This window comes from Oncorhynchus clarkii, chromosome 11 (genome assembly GCF_045791955.1).
Source record: "Oncorhynchus clarkii lewisi isolate Uvic-CL-2024 chromosome 11, UVic_Ocla_1.0, whole genome shotgun sequence".
Lineage (NCBI taxonomy): Eukaryota > Metazoa > Chordata > Actinopteri > Salmoniformes > Salmonidae > Oncorhynchus > Oncorhynchus clarkii.
In genome coordinates this window covers 7,822,708-7,842,954 of record NC_092157.1, presented here as the reverse complement: position 1 = coordinate 7,842,954, position 20,247 = coordinate 7,822,708, and the positions used below count along the sequence as shown (strand labels likewise).

The 20,247-nt window shown below is 45.9% G+C and overlaps 1 protein-coding gene across 2 annotated transcripts in view; it reads left to right on the top strand.

Moving 5' to 3' along the window:
• The window catches only part of LOC139420146 (collagen alpha-1(XV) chain-like), a 120,948-nt gene that overhangs the window by 60,511 nt on the left and 40,190 nt on the right, over positions 1-20,247 (top strand). For both annotated transcript variants that reach the window (XM_071169927.1, XM_071169926.1), the window contains exons 3-6: positions 5,546-6,093; positions 10,072-10,146; positions 11,073-11,165; positions 20,100-20,217. In XM_071169927.1, coding sequence (XP_071026028.1) covers positions 5,546-6,093; positions 10,072-10,146; positions 11,073-11,165; positions 20,100-20,217 — 834 coding nt within the window. The remainder of the gene's footprint in view (positions 1-5,545; positions 6,094-10,071; positions 10,147-11,072; positions 11,166-20,099; positions 20,218-20,247) is intronic.

Below are 20,247 nucleotides of genomic sequence, written 5' to 3'. Positions count from 1 at the left end.
CAGACGCTCCTTGAGAGAGATGAGTTCCTTACTGAATTATTTTCATTATGAACATGGCTGTTATTGAAGAGGGAATGCAGGAATGCAGCTAGCTATCTATCTAACTCCTGGAGGTCCTTGTCCTTCAACTGTCACTCATTATAAATGCATTAAATGTACCCAATCCTAACTTGAGATCTGCTTAACTCGATTGTTCACACAAATCTTCCATAGATGTTAATTTGCATGTTATCATTGTGAAAGGGATAGTTATGCACTAATAAATCCATATTCATATAACCTGAACAAATGTTCAATTTCGTGGTGAATGTTTGACGACAGCTGTTTGTACTGTGTACTGTATGGTTTCTGGTTGGGGCTTGTACATATGGTCACGGTGGGGACAAAGTCGTCAATGCACTTTATTAATGAAGCCGGAGACTGATGTGGTAAGTTCCTCAATGTTATCGAATGATTCCCGGTCACATATTCCAATCTGTGCAAGAGAAACAGTCCTGTAGCTTAGCATCCGCTTCATCGGGCCTCTTCCGTATTGAGTGCGTCACTTGCTACTTCCTGTTTGACTTTTTGCTTGTAAGCAGGAAGCAGGAGGATATAGTTATGGTCTGATTTGCCAAAGGAAGGACAAGGGAGGGCCTTGTATGCGTTTCTGTGTTTGGAATAAAGGTGATCTAGATTTTTTTCACCTCTAGTTGCACAGGTGAAATACTAGTAAACACGAGGTGAAGCAGATTTCAGTTTCCTTGCATTAAAATCACCCGCCACGAGAAACGCCACCTCTGAATGTGTAGACAGCTATGACAGCTAAATAGACAGCTATGAAAAATATAGATGAACATTTTCCCGGTAAATAGTATGGTCTACAGATTATCGTGAGGTATTCTAACTCAGGCGATTAATCTGATAGATTTCATTCATCTCCATGTATGGCTCGACAACGATAGTCCGAGGATTTAAGCTAAAGCACAAGCAGATCTAACACCATGAGACATTTTACACAAACTATCTGAAGTATCCGGATCAGGCCCGGGAGAAAGACTTCAGAGTGTAAATAGTCTAGTATTGAAGTGGTCCATGGTTCAACATTACTCCCATTAGCTAGCTACAGTCCAGCAAATGCTGTGGTTTCACACCAACAGAAAAAACCAGGCAGTGTCATGACCGTCGTTTAAATAACTGGACCAAGGCGCAGCATGAGTAGAGTTCCACATTTTATTTCTCGTGATTAATTTTTTTTAAACAACAAAGATATAACGATCATGCAAAACGTACCGCACAAATGCACTCACGCAAAACAATATCCCACATCGCAGGTGGGAAAAGGACACAGTAAGTATGATCCCCAATTAGAGGTGACGATTATCAGCTGTCTCTAATTGGGAACCATACACACACACACACACACACACACACACACACACACACACACACACACACACACACACACACACACACACACACACACACACACACACACACACACACACACACATATACACACACACACACACATATACACATACACACACACACATATATACATACACACACACACATACACACACACACACACACACACACACACACACATATACACATGCATACACACACACACACACACGCACATATACACATGCATACACACACGTACACACACACACACATATACACATGCATACACACACGTACACACACAAACACACACACATATACACACACACACATATACACATACACACACACACATACAGTGGGGCAAAAAAGTATTTAGTCAGCCACCAATTGTGCAAGTTCTCCCACTTAAAAAGATGAGAGAGGCCTGTAATTTTCATCATAGGTACACTTCAACTATGACAGACAAAATGAGAAAAGAAATCCAGAAAATCACATTGTATTTTTAATGAATTTATTTGCAAATTTGTTGGAAAATAAGTATTTGGTCACCTACAAACAAGCAAGATTTCTGGCTCTCACAGACCTGTAACTTCTTCTTTAAGAGGCTCCTCTGTCCTCCACTTGTTATTATATATTACATTATTATTACAATGACTGATTGTGCTTCTATCCTGGTACGTATTATATTGAAGATTGAGACATACAGAACTTTATGCACCTTGAAATTAGTAAACTTTAAACTGAAGTGGATCTTACGCGAAGTCAAATCAAATCAAATGTATTTATATAGCCCTTCGTACATCAGCTGATATCTCAAAGTGCTGTACAGAAACCCAGCCTAAAACCCCAAACAGCAAGCAATGCAGGTGTAGAAGCACGGTGGCTAGGAAAAACTCCCTAGAAAGGCCAAAACCTAGGAAGAAACCTAGAGAGGAACCAGGCTATGAGGGGTGGCCAGTCCTCTTCTGGCTGTGCCGGGTGGAGATTATAACAGAACATGGCCAAGATGTTCAAATGTTCATAAATGACCAGCATGGTCAAATAATAATAGGCAGAACAGGCAGAACAGTTGAAACAGTTGAAACTGGAGCAGCAGCACGGCCAGGTGGACTGGGGACAGCAAGGAGTCATCATGCCAGGTAGTCCTGAGGCATGGTCCTAGGGCTCAGGTCCTCAGAGAGAGAGAGAGAAAGAGAGAATTAGAGAGAGCATACTTAAATTCACACAGGACACCGGATAAGACAGGAGAAGTACTCCAGATATAACAAACTGACCCTAGCCCCCCGACACATAAACTACTGCAGCATAAATACTGGAGGCTGAGACAGGAGGGGTCAGGAGACACTGTGGCCCCATCCGATGACAGCCCCGGACAGGGCCAAACAGGAAGGATATAACCCCACCCACTTTGCCAAAGCACAGACCCCATACCACTAGAGGGATATCTTCAACCACCAACTTACCATCCTGAGACAAGGCCTAGTATAGCCCACAAAGATCTCCGCCACGGCACAACCCAAGGGGGGGCGCCAACCCAGACAGGAAGATCACATCAGTGACTCAACCCACTCAAGTAACGCACCCCTCCTAGGGACGGTATGAAAGAGCACCAGTAAGCCAGTGACTCAGCCCCTGTAATAGGGTTAGAGGCAGAGAATCCCAGTGGAAAGAGGGGAACCGGCCAGGCAGAGAATCAGCAAGGGCGGTTGGTTGCTCCAGAGCCTTTCCATTCATCTTCACACTCCTGGGCCAGACTACACTCAATCATATGACCCACTGAAGAGATGAGTCTTCAGTAAAGACTTAAAGGTTGAGACCGAGTTTGCGTCTCTCACATGGGTAGGCAGACCATTCCATAAAAATGGAGCTCTATAGGAGAAAGCCCTGCCTCAAGCTGTTTGCTTATAAATTCTATAAGGCAGGACCAAATCAGAGAGATAGGTAGGAGCAAGCCCATGTAATGCTTTGTAGGTTAGCAGTAAAACCTTGAAATCAGCCCTTGCCTTGACAGGAAGCCAGTGTAGGGAGGCTAGCACTGGAGTAATATGATAATTTTTTTTGGTTCTGGTCAGGATTCTAGCAGCCGTATTTAGCACTAACTGAATTTTATTTAGTGCTTTATCCGGGTAGCCGGAAAGTAGAGCATTGCAGTAGTCTAACCTAGAAGTAACAAAAGCATGGATTAATTTTTCTGCATCATTTTTGGACAGAAAGTTTCAGATTTTTGCAATGTTACGTAGATGGAAAAAAGCTGTCCTTGAAACAGTCTTGATATGTTCTTCAAAAGAGAGATTAGGGTCCAGAGTAACGCAGAGGTCCTTCACAGTTTTATTTGAGATGACTGTAGAACCATTAAGATTAATTGTCAGATTCAACAGAAGATCTCTTTGTTTCTTGGGACCTAGAACAAGCATCTCTGTTTTGTCCGAGTTTAAAAGTAGAAAGTTTGCAGCCATCCACTTCCTTATGTCTGAAACACAGGCTTCTAGTGAGGGCAATTTTGGGGCTTCACCATGTTTCATTGAAATGTACAGCTGTTTGTCATCCGCATAGCAGTAAAAGTTAACATTATGTTTTCAAATGTAATAGGGTCCAGTATGCAGATGCTTCTGGACCGGCCCAATGGGGGACCAGCTGGGGACATCACACCGCCGCACTCTCTGGCAGATGCAGGATTCCATGATGCAGTACAAGACAACATAATGTACAAGACCAGGATGTGACAGGACCAGGATGTGACCAGGATGTGACCAGGATGTGAGCTTTGAAGGAATACGCAGATTCCTAGTGAAATAACATCCTGGTCCTGTCACATCCTGGTCCTGTCACATCCTGGTCACATCCCGATCCTGTCACATCCCGGTCCTGTCACATCCTGGTCCTGTCACATCCTGGTCTGGTCACATCCTGGTCCTGTCACATCCTGGTCACATCCTGGTCCTGGTCACATCCTGGTCACATCCTGGTCACATCCTGGTCCTGTCACATCCTGGTCTTGTACATTATGTTGTCTTGTACTGCATCATGGAATCCTGCATCTGCCAGAGAGTGCGGCGGTGTGATGTCCCCATTGGGCCGGTCCAGAAGCATCTGCTGTGATGTCACTGGGTGGGCGAGGAATTCCAGGTCATAGTACTATCAGGCCTCTGTTCCATGACACCAGTAAACAGGTGATAGTACTATCAGGCCTCTGTTCCATGACACCAGTAAACAGGTGATAGCTCTATCAGGTCATTGTCCTCTGTTCCATGACACCAGTAAAACATGCACTCAGACCAAGGGTTAAGGTTAACTAGAGACACTGTCTTGAAGCTGCCTGAGAGCTGATGGCCAGCAGACTATCTATCTGTGTCTCTCTATGGGGAGCTAGCAGTAGCAGTGTGAGCTAGCCTAGCAGTGTGGGCTAGCCTAGCAGTGTGAGCTAGCCTAGCGGTGTGAGCTAGCCTAGCGGTGTGAGCTAGCCTAGCGGTGTTAGCTAGCCTAGCGGTGTGAGCTAGCCTAGCCGTGTGGGCTAGCCTAGCCGTGTGGGCTAACCTAGCGGTGTGGGATAGCCTAGCTTGCTAAGGCCATTTTACAGGAGCAGTGCTTTTACAGGAGCACAAAACGAACGATTGTTCCACGGGTTCTCCCTCCTAACGTGGACCATGTGTGGTGTGTGTGAGTGTAGTCATCTTCTTGATTCTGGGGTAGAATTGCAATCCTTTTTCTTTAACGTGAGTCCATTGAAGGGGAAAGTAATTGTGGGAAATAAAAGCATGCATGACTTGCCAGAGAGAAGGGAGTAGGTTGGGCGGCAGGTAGCCTGACAGATTTTTACCTTGTCAGCTCAGGGATTTTGGTTACAGTAACCGATAGGTTGCTGGATCAAATCCCTGAGCTGACAAGGTAAAAATCTGTCATTCTGCCCCTGAACAAGGCAGTTAACCCACTGTTCCTTGGTAGGCTGTCGTTGTAAATAAGATATTTGTTCTTAACTGGCTTGCCTAGTTAAATAATAAAGAATAAAATAGTCTGTGCAGTGAATTTTCAGACCAGTTTCTAATCAATAAAAACATTCATGATGAATTAATCATGAATAGACACTTCATCAAGTCTTCCTATGTATTAATTCACTATTTATGTGATCTAATGGTATTTCTTTGTGTTTCAGAGGGGGGTTCCCAGGGCCAGATGGACCTGACAGAGCTGATCGGCGTTCCTCTCCCCCCCTCCGTCTCCTTCGTCACGGGCTTTGAGGGCTACCCGGCCTACCGTTTCGGGCCCGATGCCAACGTGGGCCGGCTCACCAAGTCCTTCATCCCTGACCCCTTCTACCGGGACTTCACCGTGATCGTCACCGCCAAGCCCACCACGCGGCACGGCGGGGTCCTATTCGCCATCACCGACGCCTACCAACGGGTGGTGCAGCTGGGCGTGGCGTTGAGCCCCGTGGAGGACGGGTCTCAGCAGGTGCTCCTCTACTACACTGACCCGGGGGTCGGGAGCACCCAGGAGGCTGCGAGCTTCAAACTGGCTGACCTGACGGGGAGGTGGGCCCGCTTCACGCTGACGGTGCAGGGGACAGAGGTGCGTCTCTACATGGACTGTGAGGAGTACCACCGTGTGGCCTTCCAGAGGAGCCCGGAGCCCCTCACCTTCGAGGCCAGCTCGGGCATCTTCGTGGGCAACGCAGGTGGTACGGGGCTGGACAGGTTTGTGGTGAGTTGACGGGTTTTTGTTGTGTTGTTTGTGTGTGTGGGGGGGGGGGGCAGGATCTGCTCAGCCCAGTCCTGGCACCCCAATGGTAAAACCAGCTTCCCCCTGAGGCTAGGGCAGCAGAGTTCCTGCCCATCTTTTGTAAATGTCTGAAACCCTACTTCTTCAAAGAATATCTTAAATAATCCAACAACACCCTCCCTTCACACCTTCACCTCAGCCCGAGAGGTGCATTTGTCCATTTTCTCTTCATCTAAACCAGTCCTGGACCTGGAGGGCCTAAACACTTCAGTTTTTTGTTTTCTACCTGGTATTTAATTGCACTCACCTGGTGTTCCAGGGCTACCCAGTCATTGTCCTGCAGGGCCGATAAAACCTCTGGTTTTCATCCTCTCCTGACAAGCAAAACATTTTTGGAAGTTTGTCAACAATCGACTAATGAAACAAATACTAAAAGAGCATCTTCGGGTGGAATTTGGCTTTAACTAGTTTTCAGTCACACTATGTATGTGTGACTCACTGGGGTTTGAACTCAGGTTTTCTGCGAGCTACAAGGCAGTGTTATCCTATTGACCTAAAGCCTAGGCATTACACTGTAGTATATTTCACCCAAAATGCTACTTCCACTCCACCCTACTAGAGCCCTGCATAGGCATGAATCGAGCCCTACCTGTGATCGTTATGTTCAGGCCCTACCCTACCCAGGCTTGATTGCTTCTGCCCCGCCCTGCCCGGCCCCACCTGGCCACGCCCTGCCCGGCCCCGCCCTGCCTGGCCCTGCCCCGCCCGGCCCCGCCCTGCCTGGCCCTGCCCGAAATCAGAAATAACCTCCTCCATTAGTAAATTCATTAGCTCTTCCTCTCTGTCTGTCACTCACTCCCTTCACGCTGTTCACTCTGCATGAGCTCTGCTCATGGCGCTCTGAGTCTGTGAGTATCCATAGCAACGGAGAGATGTGAGAGAGCTGTTAGCTACTTTTGCCACTCGAAACTCAAGGAACATTATTATTTTCTTTGAAATGATCTGTCCTGTCTTATATTTGACGAGGTTGAAGCACTTCTGACACCATGTTATGATTTTAGTCAGATATGACTCTACTGCGCAGCAGAGGACGAGCAAATGGCTCAGGGTCAAATTGTTAGTGATCAATTTAGTGAAGCCCGAGCCCTGCCCACACTCTAGTTATTGATGTTAAAACCCTACCTGGCCTTTAACCCCGATGTACAATATTGGGGCCAGTCGATCAAGTAGCAGAGCTCTACACCCTACCACTACTACTTAGATGTTGTATTAATCTAAACAGAATGGATTAACTAATAAAGTATTGCCTGCCTCAGTTTTTAAGAGCACCAAAAAGCTATTGCCAAGCAGCTGTTTCCCACCCATAAAGTTTCATTGGAGCAAATGGGTTGGTAGTTTCAGTGAAATATAGTTACCTTAGTCTGGAGGAGCAGGAAACTCTCTGTTCTCCCCGCCAGTTTCAACCAGCACCAGCCTGTCTCTTCTCACCACCCTGGATCAAAACAGACCTCTCGCTGGTCAGGGGGAAAATCAAAATGTCACTCTTTGTGTTCATTACCCCTCTTTCTTTCCTCTGCCACTCTCTTTCTCCCTCCTCTCTCTCTCTCATTAATGTCTGTCTGACTTTGTTTTGGTCTCTGCCACTCTCTTTCTCCCTCCTCTCTCTCTCTCATTAATGTCTGTCTGACTTTGTTTTGGTCTCTGCCACTCTCTTTCTCCCTCCTCTCTCTCTCATTAATGTCTGTCTGACTTTGTTTTCGTCTCTATCTCCCCCCCCCCCCCCCCTCTCTCGCTCTCTCTTTCTCTCTCTCTCTCTCTGTCAATGTGTGTTGGAGGCAGTGAGGCCTCCAGCTGATAGTGTTTGTGTTGGAATCTGATATCCTGTTTCTTCCCCTGTGAGGAACACTAACAAACAGACGCAACAGCAGTGGCGCTCCTGAAAGCACCTCACACTGCATTATGGAAAAATGGAGGTGTGTGTGTGTGTGTGTGTGTGTGTGGCAGTCGACCACAGCTGATTTGGATAAGAACTCATGCTGGTTTAGGACCACTAGACTTCCAAAAACACCCGTCTCTGAGTCCCATGTTCATTTCCTTTTGTTTTTTGTTTGTTTGTTTGTTGTTGTATATTTAAGCAGAGTATAAACTCTTGCTAAGAGACTTTGTGTAACCCTGACGTACGCAGCATATGTACCTCTTCATAGAACCATTAATTACATCGCTTATGACATCACAACACTTACATGTCAGCTGTCTTAGCAACGGTCACTTGGTGCAACAGACATGGTACTCTACACCATACGATGTGTTGTGCTGTGAGGAAAACACTCTTCTTGTTGTCCTGCCAAACAATGTGCATCAAATAGCTCTGGGGTTGTTTTTTCTTCACGTCATCCAACAAATGTAAGCTTTTTGGCGACGCACACCAGGGGTGGGTTTGCCATCGAACTGACAATGCATAGGCAAAAAATAACCCCATACCTACTGTAAAATATAGTGGTGAATCTTTGATTTTATGGGGCTATTTTGCTTCCACTGATCCTGGGGGTCTTTGTTAAGGTCAACCGCATCATGAACTTTACCCAGTACCAGAACATTTTTGTCAAAAAAAATCTGATTGCCTGTAAACTTTGGCTGCAAGTGGATCTTCCAGCAACACAATAACCCCAAGCACACATTACAGAACGAAGAGATGGTCTCCAGACTTGAAAGCCATTGAACATCTGTGGTTTGAATTGAAGAGGGCAGTCCATCAGCGCAGACTAAGGATTTCACGGATCTGGAAAGATTCTGTGAGGAATGGTTTAAGATCCCTCCCAATTTGTTTTAGAAAAAGGCTTAGTGCCGTTATCCTCACAAGGGAAAGGTATTGAAAACAAGGTGTGTCAATTACGTTGACCCCTAACCTACAGTAGTTGAGAAACAAAATATGACTTGTTACAAAATCTCTTTCTCTGACAATTTGATTAGGATAAAATACTATAATTTCCTAAACAAATAGAGTATTTGAGCTCAGTATTTGAATTATGCACACTGACTTCGGTCTGTACGGTGTTTCATCCGACACGTTGGTGCGGCTGACTTCCGGGTTAAGCGATCAGTGTGTCAAGAAGCAGCCTCTCCCGAGTCCGTACGGAAGTTGCAGTGATGGGACAAGACTGTAACTACCAATTGGGGAGAAAAAAAGGGGGTAAAAATGACCAAATAATAATATTGATCTTAGAAAAGCTCATAAAACTTTGATGGAATCAGAGCTGTTGCACGGAAACATTTCCTGTTTACCTTCAACCTCTCTTTACAGCATCAGATGGACTTGATTTAGTTTACTGAGCCTCTCTTCTCCCTCCTCTCCCCTTCTGTCTTCTCCCTCCCCTCCTCCTCTCTCCTCTCCACTTTGTTGGATTGAAAACAGGTGTTTGTCCTCTGGATAGACCCATAAACAGATTAGTCAAACATGCCATGTGCCATTCGACCCTGACAGTCATTGTTAGTGAGATCTATGTTCTGTTATAGCGGTTTAAAGGCTGCTGTCTTGAAGAGTTTTTGTCAGATTGAGGTACCTGTTACCAGATTGAGGTACCTGTTACCAGATTGAGGTACCTGTTACCAGGTTGAGGTTGAGGTACCTGTTACCAGGTTGAGGTACCTGTTACCAGGTTGAGGTACCTGTTAACAGATTGAGGTACCTGTTTCCAGATTGAGGTACCTGTTTCCAGATTGAGGTACCTGTTACCAGATTGAGGTATCTGTTACCAGATTGAGGTTCCTGTTCGCCGTAAATGAGATATTTCCATTTCACTAAAAGGTTGTGTTGATTTGATTTGAGAGCTGGCAAATCAAATCAGGACATGCATTTATTGTGAGTGTGTTTAATAGATTTAATGTTCCTTAACCCCCCCCAGGGTACTGTGAGTGTGTATACTAGTGTTAATGTGCCTTAACCTCTCTCTCTCTCCCCAGGGTTGTATCCAGCAGCTGGTTCTGAAGGGATACCCCACAGCCCAAGATGACCTGTGTGAAGAGGACGACCCCTATGTGAGTGTTTCCCAATACTACATCTGACCTTCTTTTCACTTTAGCCCTAATAGGTAGGACTGGGTAGGTCAGGGTGGGACTGGGTAGGTCAGGGTGGGACTGGGTAGGTCAGGGTGGGACTGGGTAGGTCAGGGTGGGACTGGGTAGGACAAGGTGGGACTGGATGGGACTGGGTAGAACAAAGTAGGACTGGGTGGGACTGGGTATGGCTGGATGGGACTGGGTGGGACAAGGTAGGACTGGGTGGGACTGGGTATAGGACTGGGTGGGACTCGCTAGGTTTCCACCATACAGCTATCAACTATCAAGTATTTTCAGATTAGTTATCATAAAGGAAAGGATGCCAGGAGAGACTATCTAGCGGACACTGTACATGGACCTCTAACCACTGATCTCGGATCAGATTTCAACCATGATGAAAATGTCAAATCTGACCCTACATCAGTGGTAATGTGCTGAACTTCTACCTTACTCCATCCTGAAACCTGACATGCTGATGATGAATGGGACCATCAGCCCCTCTAGTGGTGGTTAGAGGACATCGCAGGGTTGTGTGTTGAAAGATTCATTCGCTTTCTGGTGAAAACAGCACTGAACTCCAGTTGTTTTTTTCATGATTTAGTTCATTATTTTCTCTGGTTTTAGCTACGTTTTTAAGCATAAGTTATTGCTACTTGTAAAATAAGAATTTGTTCTTAACTGACTTGCCTAGTTAAATAAAGGTTTAATATAAATATATATATTTAGTTTAAATACTTGAAAAAGCATTAGACAATTTGCTTGTGATAGAAGCATCTAGACTATTCTTCCTCACTGCCTATTGAATATGTAAAACTATTAGTGAGATTCCAATGTCATAACTTAAGTGTTATGTAATGAAAATACAAGGTTACTACTATAGCGCTTCCATTGTTACGCTCTTTCAGGCATCTGGCTATGGGAGTGGAGACGACTCCTTCGACGACACAGAAACTATGGATGAAGTGAAGAAGGTAGTGGAGGAGAGAGAGTACACCGTGGTGAGTGACTGAAAACACTCAGACCCAGCCCTGTACACACATATTCTAACACACTTTCATAAACCCACAGGGATAGTTTTACGACATTTAACGTTTTTACTAAAATTAAAAAGAACAAATGACAATGACGGCCTACTGGGGAACAGTGGGTTAACTGCCTTGTTCAGGGGCAGAACGACATATTTTTACCTTGTCAGCTCAGGGATTCAATCTAGCAACCTTTCGGTTACAGGCCCAACACTCTAGGCTACCTGCCGCCCCCATACATTATCAATACGTCGTCATACGTCATCAACATGTACACCTTCTAACCCCCTCCTCCTAACACAGTAGGGGTATCTACAGCACATCCAGACAATTCAAGTTAACGGGACCAGTTTGATGGGAGACGTGAAGATATGCCATTCCGTTTCCTCCAGCCAGCTTCTCCTATCTGAGAAACGCTGTTAGCTCAACCAGATCTGGTCTGACCTTCTTGGACCATGTCTGAGAGGAAAGCATATATCCTCCTCTGAATAGTTAACTGCTTTCTGACACATTGAAGGATCTGTTCCCCCCCCCACACACAGCCGTTTAGACAAGAACACATAGGTTTTTCCTGGCAGAGGACTTAGTTACATTAGTACCTTTTATTAGTTGTGTAAACTGAGCCATATATCAAGAGTCTGGAAGCAGCAGTTGTGATGTGTGCCCAGCCACTCCTCTTCTTCCTCCCCCTGCCCAACCACTCCTCTTCTTCCTCCCTCTGCCCAGCCACTCCTCTTCTTCCTTTCCCTGCCCAGCCACTCCTCTTCTTCCTCCCTCTGCCCTACCACTCCTCTTCTTCCTCCCTCTGCCCAGCCACTCCTCTTCTTCCTCCCCCTGCCCAACCACTCCTCTTCTTCCTCCCCCTGCCCAACCACTCCTTCTTCCTACCCCTGCCCAACCACTCCTTCTTCCTCCCCCTGCCCAACCACTCCTCTTCTTCCTCCCCCTGCCCAACCACTCCTTCTTCCTACCCCTGCCCAACCACTCCTCTTCTTCCTCCCCCTGCCCAACCACTCCTCTTCTTCCTCCCCCTGCCCAACCACTCCTCTTCTTCCTCCCTCTGCCCAGCCACTCCTCTTCTTCCTACCCCTGCCCAACCACTCCTCTTCTTCCTCCCCCTGCCCAACCACTCCTCTTCTTCCTACCCCTGCCCAAACAATTCTCTTCTTCCTACCCCTGCCCAACCACTCCTCTTCTTCCTCCCCCTGCCCAACCACTCCTCTTCTTCCTCCCTCTGCCCAACCACTCCTCTTCTTCCTCCCCCTGCCCAGCCACTCCTCTTCTTCCTCCCCCTGCCCAGCCACTCCTCTTCTTCCTTCCCCTGCCCAGCCACTCCTCTTCTTCCTCCCTCTGCCCGTTTGGAGAGAGATGTCTTGATATTACATTTCATGCCTCCAAAGTAAACTAACGTTGACATATCCCATGCTATTTGTGGAGATCCTGCATTATTTACAAGGATGGCACCAGACTAAAACCGCAGGCCTCAATCCCAGATATAAGCAAGATTGGCACCATAACTTTCTCTTGAACACTCGCTTCCATCTTCCTTCAACTGACACATGGACACCAAGCACACTGCTTAACATCAAAACAGCTGCTGATGCTTGGCTGAGTTTTCCTTCCAGTTTCCCTTGAGCTTTTCTCTCCCATTACCAGGGATTGGATATCATCTGAAAAGACAGTGATGAGATAAAGTGTTTCAGTGGGAGAGACCACACAGTGTGCACATTTGGGGTTTTGTCCTAACACTACACAGCTGTGTCGTGTCTTTGGCTATGCCGGATTAAGTGATATGACATGCTATTCTATAAAATATTTTCTCTGTAATTAATATTACCTGTTTGAACTAATCATGTAAATGTAATTAACTAGAAAGTCGGGCGAAATATTTTTTTTTTATAGAGCTGTGATCTTCCGAATAATCTCTTCTTTTACCTCAGCAGTCAATTATTAATCGTCACCTTATTCAGTCTCATCTGAACATCTTCTTGGTTATCTTCACGAACCCTGGCTAACAAGTTGAATCAGCAATGCAAAATTTGGTTTATTTATTTACTAAATACCTAAACAATCACACAGGATTACATATACACAGGATGGGTCATACATTGAGTACATTATGTCATAAAAGAAAACGTCCCTTGTGGACAGAACCGATATGACGGCTGGTTACATAAAGAAAGGGGGTTGAGTTTTGAATGAAAGTGTGGGAAGACTGAGGAACAAAGGAATTTGGTCTCTGATCTGACTTTGTAAAGCTATGCTATCATAAATACAGACTCTTATGCATTCTAAATAACCACCCATTTGGAAAAGGAAAATGCAAGAAATATTTACTCTGAGCCGTGCTTCAATAGGTTAGTCATAGATGGAAGGCTGTGTTGCCCAACAGAGATTTTCCTGTCCTCTGAAGAATGTCTGGTGGTAGAGTGGATACGGTGTAGTACTGTCGTCGATACTTTGTCCGTCCTTTCCTAGCCCACATTTACAGCTGCTGCTGCTCACTCAACGGCTAGGAGGTATCCCTTCTTTAGTGAATAAGAGTTCAAAGTTCATACCAAGTTGCCATACTTTAAGCTCACGCTGAAGTTGGCTTAGTTCTGTAGTTTGATATTAGCCCTTTTAACGTATGGACCATCGTCATCACGTCCTCGGGAATACAAATGCTAATTTCGTTAACACGGGCTTATGTAGTGGGGAGAGAAGGGCATTTTTCATAGTTTACAACCAGTGTCTGTTCACTTGGGCGGGGCCACTGAGTTGAGCCTAGTTCACTTATGAAAACCAATTCTCTCATTTAGAAGCTAAAATTACATTTAATCTTTTCAGAAATAGTTTCATATTTAAACATTTAAATTGCACAACAATTCCATGTGAATCTGATAACTAGAATGTGTAGACTTTCCAAGATACAGTTTATGTCATCCTATCATCAGTGATAATGTCTCAGATTACAACTGATCTGATATCATATTCTTTAAGTACCAATGCATATTTTCAACTGGTTGGATTACCGAAATATGGTTCTGGTCCCCACCCTTTTATGTTACCAGACTCTCTATGTTAACAAAGGGCTTTCCAAGAGTCACTCTGTAGATTAGAGAGAGAGGAAAGGTATTTATCGGGGTCATAAACCTCACCAAAAGGCCAACGTCATGACAGCTGATTAAAATAATCAAAGCTTGTTGCTGAGTTGGTTATCTTAGTCAGCTGTGTAGTGCTAGGGCCAAAACATAAAACATTCACCCAGGAGGGGGGGAGGACCCAAGACTGAGTTTGGGAAACGCTGAGTTTGGCTACACACTCAGGGTTACTACTTATCTCTTTCTCTCGCTCACCTTCTCTCTCGCTCACCCTCTCTCTCTCACCCTCTCTTCCACTCTCTCTCACCCGCTCCCTCTCTTTCTCACCTTCTCTCTCTCACCCTCTTTCTCACCTTCTCTCTCTCACCCTCTCTTCGACTCTCTCACCCTCTCCCTCTCTCGCTCACCCTCTCTCTCTCACCCTCTCTTCCACTCTCTCTCACCCTCTCCCTCTCTCTCACCCTCTCCCTCTCTCTCACCCTCTTTCTCACCTTCTCTCTCTCACCCTCTTTCTCACCTTCTCTCTCTCACCCTATCTCTCTCTTCCACTCTCTCTCGCCCTCGCTCTCTTCCACTCTCTCTCGCCCTCGCTCTCTTCCACTCTCTCTCCCTCTCTCTCTCGCCCTCGCTCTTTTTCTCTCTCTCGCTCTCTCTCGCCCTCTCTCTTCCACTCTCTCTTGTTCTCTCTCTCGCCCTCTCTCTCTCTCGCTCTCTCTCGCCCTCTCTCGCTCTCTCTCTTCCACTCTCTCTCGCCCTCTCTCTCTTCCACTCTCTCCCTCTCTCTCTTGCCCTCTCCCTCTTCCACTCTCTCTCCCTCTCTCTCTTCCACTCTCTCTCTTCCACTCTCTCCCTCTTGCCCTCTCCATCTTCCACTCTCTCTCCCTCTCTCTCTTCCACTCTCTTGCTCTCGCTCTTCCACTCTCTCTCCCTATCTCTCTTCCACTCTCTCTCCCTCTCTCTCTTACACTCTCTCTCCCTCTCTCTCTTCCACTCTCTCTTGCTGTCTCTCTTTCCACTCTCTCTTGCTCTCTCTCTTTCCACTCTGTCTTGCTCTCTCTCTTCCACTCTCTTGCTCTCTCTCTCCCTCTCTCCCTTCCACTCTATGTCCCTCTCTCTCACCCTCTCTCTCTTCTACTCTCTGTCCCTCTCTCTCACCCTCTCTCTCTTCTACAATCTCTCGCTCTCTCTCTCACCCTCTTTCTCTTTCCACTCTCTCTCGCCCTCTCTCTCTTCCACTCTTTTGCTCTCTCTCTCTCCCTCTCTCTCTTCCACTCTCTGTCCCTCTCTCTCGCCCCCTCTCTCTTCCACTGTCTGTCCCTCTCTCTCGCCCCCTCTCTCTTCCACTCTCTCTCCCTCTCTCTCACCCTCTCTCTCTCACCCTCTCTCGCTCAGTGTCCAGCTGTATGATCGTTTAACTGCTATTGCTTAGATTTAATCCAGGTGCTCCGAATCAAAGCTGAACCCTCAAAGGAAGCCTCTTTCTCTAAAAGCTCTGTTTTGTGAATTTGATAAAAAGGAATACATACTGTTTTTCGTTGTCCAAGGTGACTAAGGTCACATTTAATGAATAGTAAAAGTTCAACAACCATGAAAACTCTGAGATCTGTGTTTAAAAAAAAATCTGTTCTGATCAAATCTGTGACCATTAGCCTAATTGTATGTTCGTGGTCTACTCTGTCGTCATCCTTACTTTTCCTTGAGGCTGTTCCTACACCCAGCTTGTTTGTGTCCTCTGTTGTAGCTGGCGTTGGGGTAGACTCAGGAAGGGGGATTTGACTGCTAAACCTCTCTGTTCCAGGATGGCTTCCACGTTCACCATTAGGGAGAGAGAAAACAAACAGACCCTAAATCAGTGATTTGGACAACTACTCCACAACCCACACACCCTGGGTAATAGGATGAAGTCCAAATCACTGATTTAGGGTCTGTTTGTTTTCTCCCTAATGGTGAAAGTTAGGATTTGGGGAGGGAAAACAGATCCTAGATCTGTATACCAGGGAAGCTTAATCTGGGAGCAGGGCATGTGCTGAGGCAGGGGATGATTTAGGACCATTCCCAGTGTGTTTGTGGATCTGGTCCCAGCCTCTTCCTGCGTAGCTGGTTTAGCACTTCTGCTAGTCTGTCAGCGCGCACACACACACACACACACACACACGGACACACACACACACACCTGGACATACTAACGGTGCATTCAGAAAGTATTCTGATCCCTTCCCTTTTTCCACATGTTGTTACGTTACAGTCTTATTCTAAAATTAATTTTAAAAAAAATTTCCCTCATCAATCTACACACAATACCCCATAAACTGATTTTTAGAAATGTTAGCAAATGTGTATATAAACTGTATACTATAAAACTGAGCAATCGGGGGAGAAGGGCTTTGGTCAGGGAGATGACCAAGAACCTGATCGTCACTCTGACAGAGCTCCAGAGTTCTTCTGTGGAGAAGGGAGAACCTTCCAGAAGGACAACCATCTCTGCAGCACTCCATCAATCAGGCCTTCATGGTGGAGAGGCCAGACGGAAGCCACTCTTCAGTAAAAGGCACATGACAGCCCGCTTGGAGTTTGCCAAAAGGCACTTAAAGGGCATTCAGACCAAGAGAAACAAGATTCTCTGGTACTTACTTCCATGGACATACTTATCTGAAAACCTACCTGAATACATATTTGAATACTTACCTGAACATACTTACCTGCATTGCTTGCTGTTTGGGGTTTTAGGCTGGGTTTCTGTACAGCACTTTGAGATATCAGCTGATGTACGAAGGGCTATATAAATACATTTGATTTGATTTGACTTACCTGGACACACTTACCTGAACACACTTACCTGGACATAGAGTATTTCCCTGAATATTTACCTTGACATACCTGAGTACATACATGACATACATAATATGCTAAATAGTGTAAATTACCTCCAGTTTTCTGGCCATCTGCCTTTGAAGCCTCTGCATATCAGCTTCCATCCTCTGGGTCTGCATCTGTATGTGCTTCAGGATATCCATCTGCATGTGCTTCAGGATATCCATCTGCGTGTGCTTCAGGATATCCATCTGCGTGTGCTTCAGGATATCCATCTGCATGTGCTTCAGGATATCCATCTGCATGTGCTTCAGGATATCCATCTGCGTGTGCTTCAGGATATCCATCTACGTGTGCTTCAGGATATTCTTGTGAGCCAGTTTCTTCTTGAGGACTTCCATCCTTCTCAATGTGGCACTGTATTCTATCCACACACCTGAACGTCTGCACCAGCTTGTCTCTCATGCTTTTCCCAGAGCTTCTTTCTATCCTGAAACTCATTAAGCAAATATCCACATTCAGAGCATCCTTTTTTTCAACTACAGTCCTGTAATTCTCTCTCGTGATATCAGGTATCCTAGCAGTTAGAGAGGCGAGCCACTTCGAATCCCGGGTCCAATGGGGAAAAATCTGGTGGGATCAAACAACCGGAGGCTTGCTGGAATCAAAGCCTAGATGCCACTGCCTGCCGTTGTGCCCTTGAGCATGGCACTTAACCCCGCAAAACAACAGCTCCCGGGGCGCCTCTCTAAACCTCTATATGTATGTGTATGTCCTGTATGATAGGTTTAATCCAGTGTGTATCTGTAGCTAACATCCTTTAAGCTTTACTCTGCTTCATATCTACATCACTAGCAGACTTTATTGCCACTCCTCTTTCGGAGGGGTTGGGTTAAAAAGTGGAAGTCAACTTTTGGTTGGCCAATAAAAGTGACGTTAATCTTAATGGGAATGAATCCGCAAAAGATCTGTAAAACTCCTGCAGAGACATGGGAGAAATCAACTACATCAAAACCATACTCACTTTCGCTCTTATCTCCACTAATGGTGAAGAATCACTTGCTCAAACTTTCCAATGGTGTTGATGGCAAACATTATCAAGCCTTTGGTTCAGAATCTCAAGATTCTAGTGGTTAGAGTGTAGAGGTGGCAGGGTAGCCTAGTGGTTAGAGTGTGGGGGTGGCAGGGTAGCCTAGTGGTTAGAGTGTAGGGGCGGCAGGGTAGCCTAGTGGTTAGAGTGTAGAGGTGGCAGGGTAGCCTAGTGGTTAGAGTGTAGAGGCGGCAGGGTAGCCTAGTGGTTAGAGTGTAGAGGTGGCAGGGTAGCCTAGTGGTTAGAGTGTAGAGGTGGCAGGGTAGCCTAGTGGTTAGAGTGTAGAGGTGGCAGGGTAGCCTAGTGGTTAGAGTGTAGAGGCGGCAGGGTAGCCTAGTGGTTAGAGTGTAGAGGTGGCAGGGTAACCTAGTGGTTAGAGTGTAGAGGTGGCAGGGTAGCCTAGTGGTTAGAGTGTAGAGGTGGCAGGGTAGCCTAGTGGTTAGAGTGTAGAGGTGGCAGGGTAGCCTAGTGGTTAGAGTGTAGAGGCGGCAGGGTAGCCTAGTGGTTAGAGTGTAGAGGTGGCAGGGTAGCCTAGTGGTTAGAGTGTAGAGGTGGCAGGGTAGCCTAGTGGTTAGAGTGTAGAGGTGGCAGGGTAGCCTAGTGGTTAGAGTGTAGAGGCGGCAGGGTAGCCTAGTGGTTAGAGTGTAGAGGTGGCAGGGTAACCTAGTGGTTAGAGTGTAGAGGTGGCAGGGTAGCCTAGTGGTTAGAGTGTAGAGGTGGCAGGGTAGCCTAGTGGTTAGAGTGTAGAGGTGGCAGGGTAGCCTAGTGGTTAGAGTGTAGAGGCGGCAGGGTAGCCTAGTGGTTAGAGTGTAGAGGCGGCAGGGTAGCCTAGTGGTTAGAGTGTAGAGGAGGCAGGTAGCCTAGTGGTTAGAAGTGGCAGGGTAGCCTAGTGGTTAGAGCGTTGGACTAGTAACCGGAAGGTTGCAAGTTCAGTTCCCAGAGCTGACAAGATACAAATCTGTCGTTCTGCACCTGAACAGGCAGTTAACCCACCGTCATTGAAAATAAAAATGTGTTCTTAACTGACTTGCCGAGTTAAATAAAGGTTAAAAAAAAAAAAATACGTTCTGTAACAATCCGCCAGAGAGAACGAAAAGACATCTGAACCATCTGAAGCCCAGTGAGGACTGAAAGTACCTTCAGAATATGGCCACAAGTAATCATGGCAAGAAATTAACCAAACATTACAAATTCTAGGGTCGCTTAGATACGAAATGCAAGTCCTTAGCAACAATGCTTTATAAATGATCATAAAAATTCACGCCATCATTCCATAATGAGACTTTTCTAGGAAAAACATGTAAAAACCTTAGCAACCAATCCGTCACCACACAAGGTTCCCTCTCAGGAAAATAAAACGCATTTGAATTGAATAAAGTTACAATATATAAATTTTTTGGGCGACCCGACCAACTTAGATATGTCATTCTCATTGAAAACAAGTTCAATGATCTGTTCTATTATCTCTATTTCTATGCTTCTCGTTCTTAAGTTACATTTTTGCATCTTTTACTTTCGGTTTTGTACACCAGATACAAAAAGCTGAAACTACAATATTTTTGGTTATGTAAAATATATTTCACAGTGGTTTAGATGGTACACTGATTCTTCACACTATACTTGCGTTTTGTCACATAAACTGAAATTAGGAAAACTATTAGAATTTTAGCAACCAGGAAATGGCAGAGCGATTTCTGCATAGTGCACATTTAATTGAATTCCATTGGATGACCTAGTTGAGCTTTCTTGACTCATGCTCAGCTGCATATAACCACAGGGCGGCAACAAAGCCCATCTTGCAGAACTTGGCAAACCTGGCTATAGCTCTATGTTCAAAGGATGCATCCTTTTAAATCTGACCCCCATCCCCCACTCTCTTCCTCTCTCTCTGCTACCTCCCCCTACCTCCGCCTACCCTCTCAGCCAGAAGAACCATGCGCCAGAGGAACCGTGCGCGCCCCTCCGACCGAGGCATCGCCCAGTGACGATGAGGATGCTGATGAGATCTCAGGTCAGGACGTGGAGTTGAAAGTAGAGAGAGGTGAGAGATGTGAGGGAGAGACGTGGAGAT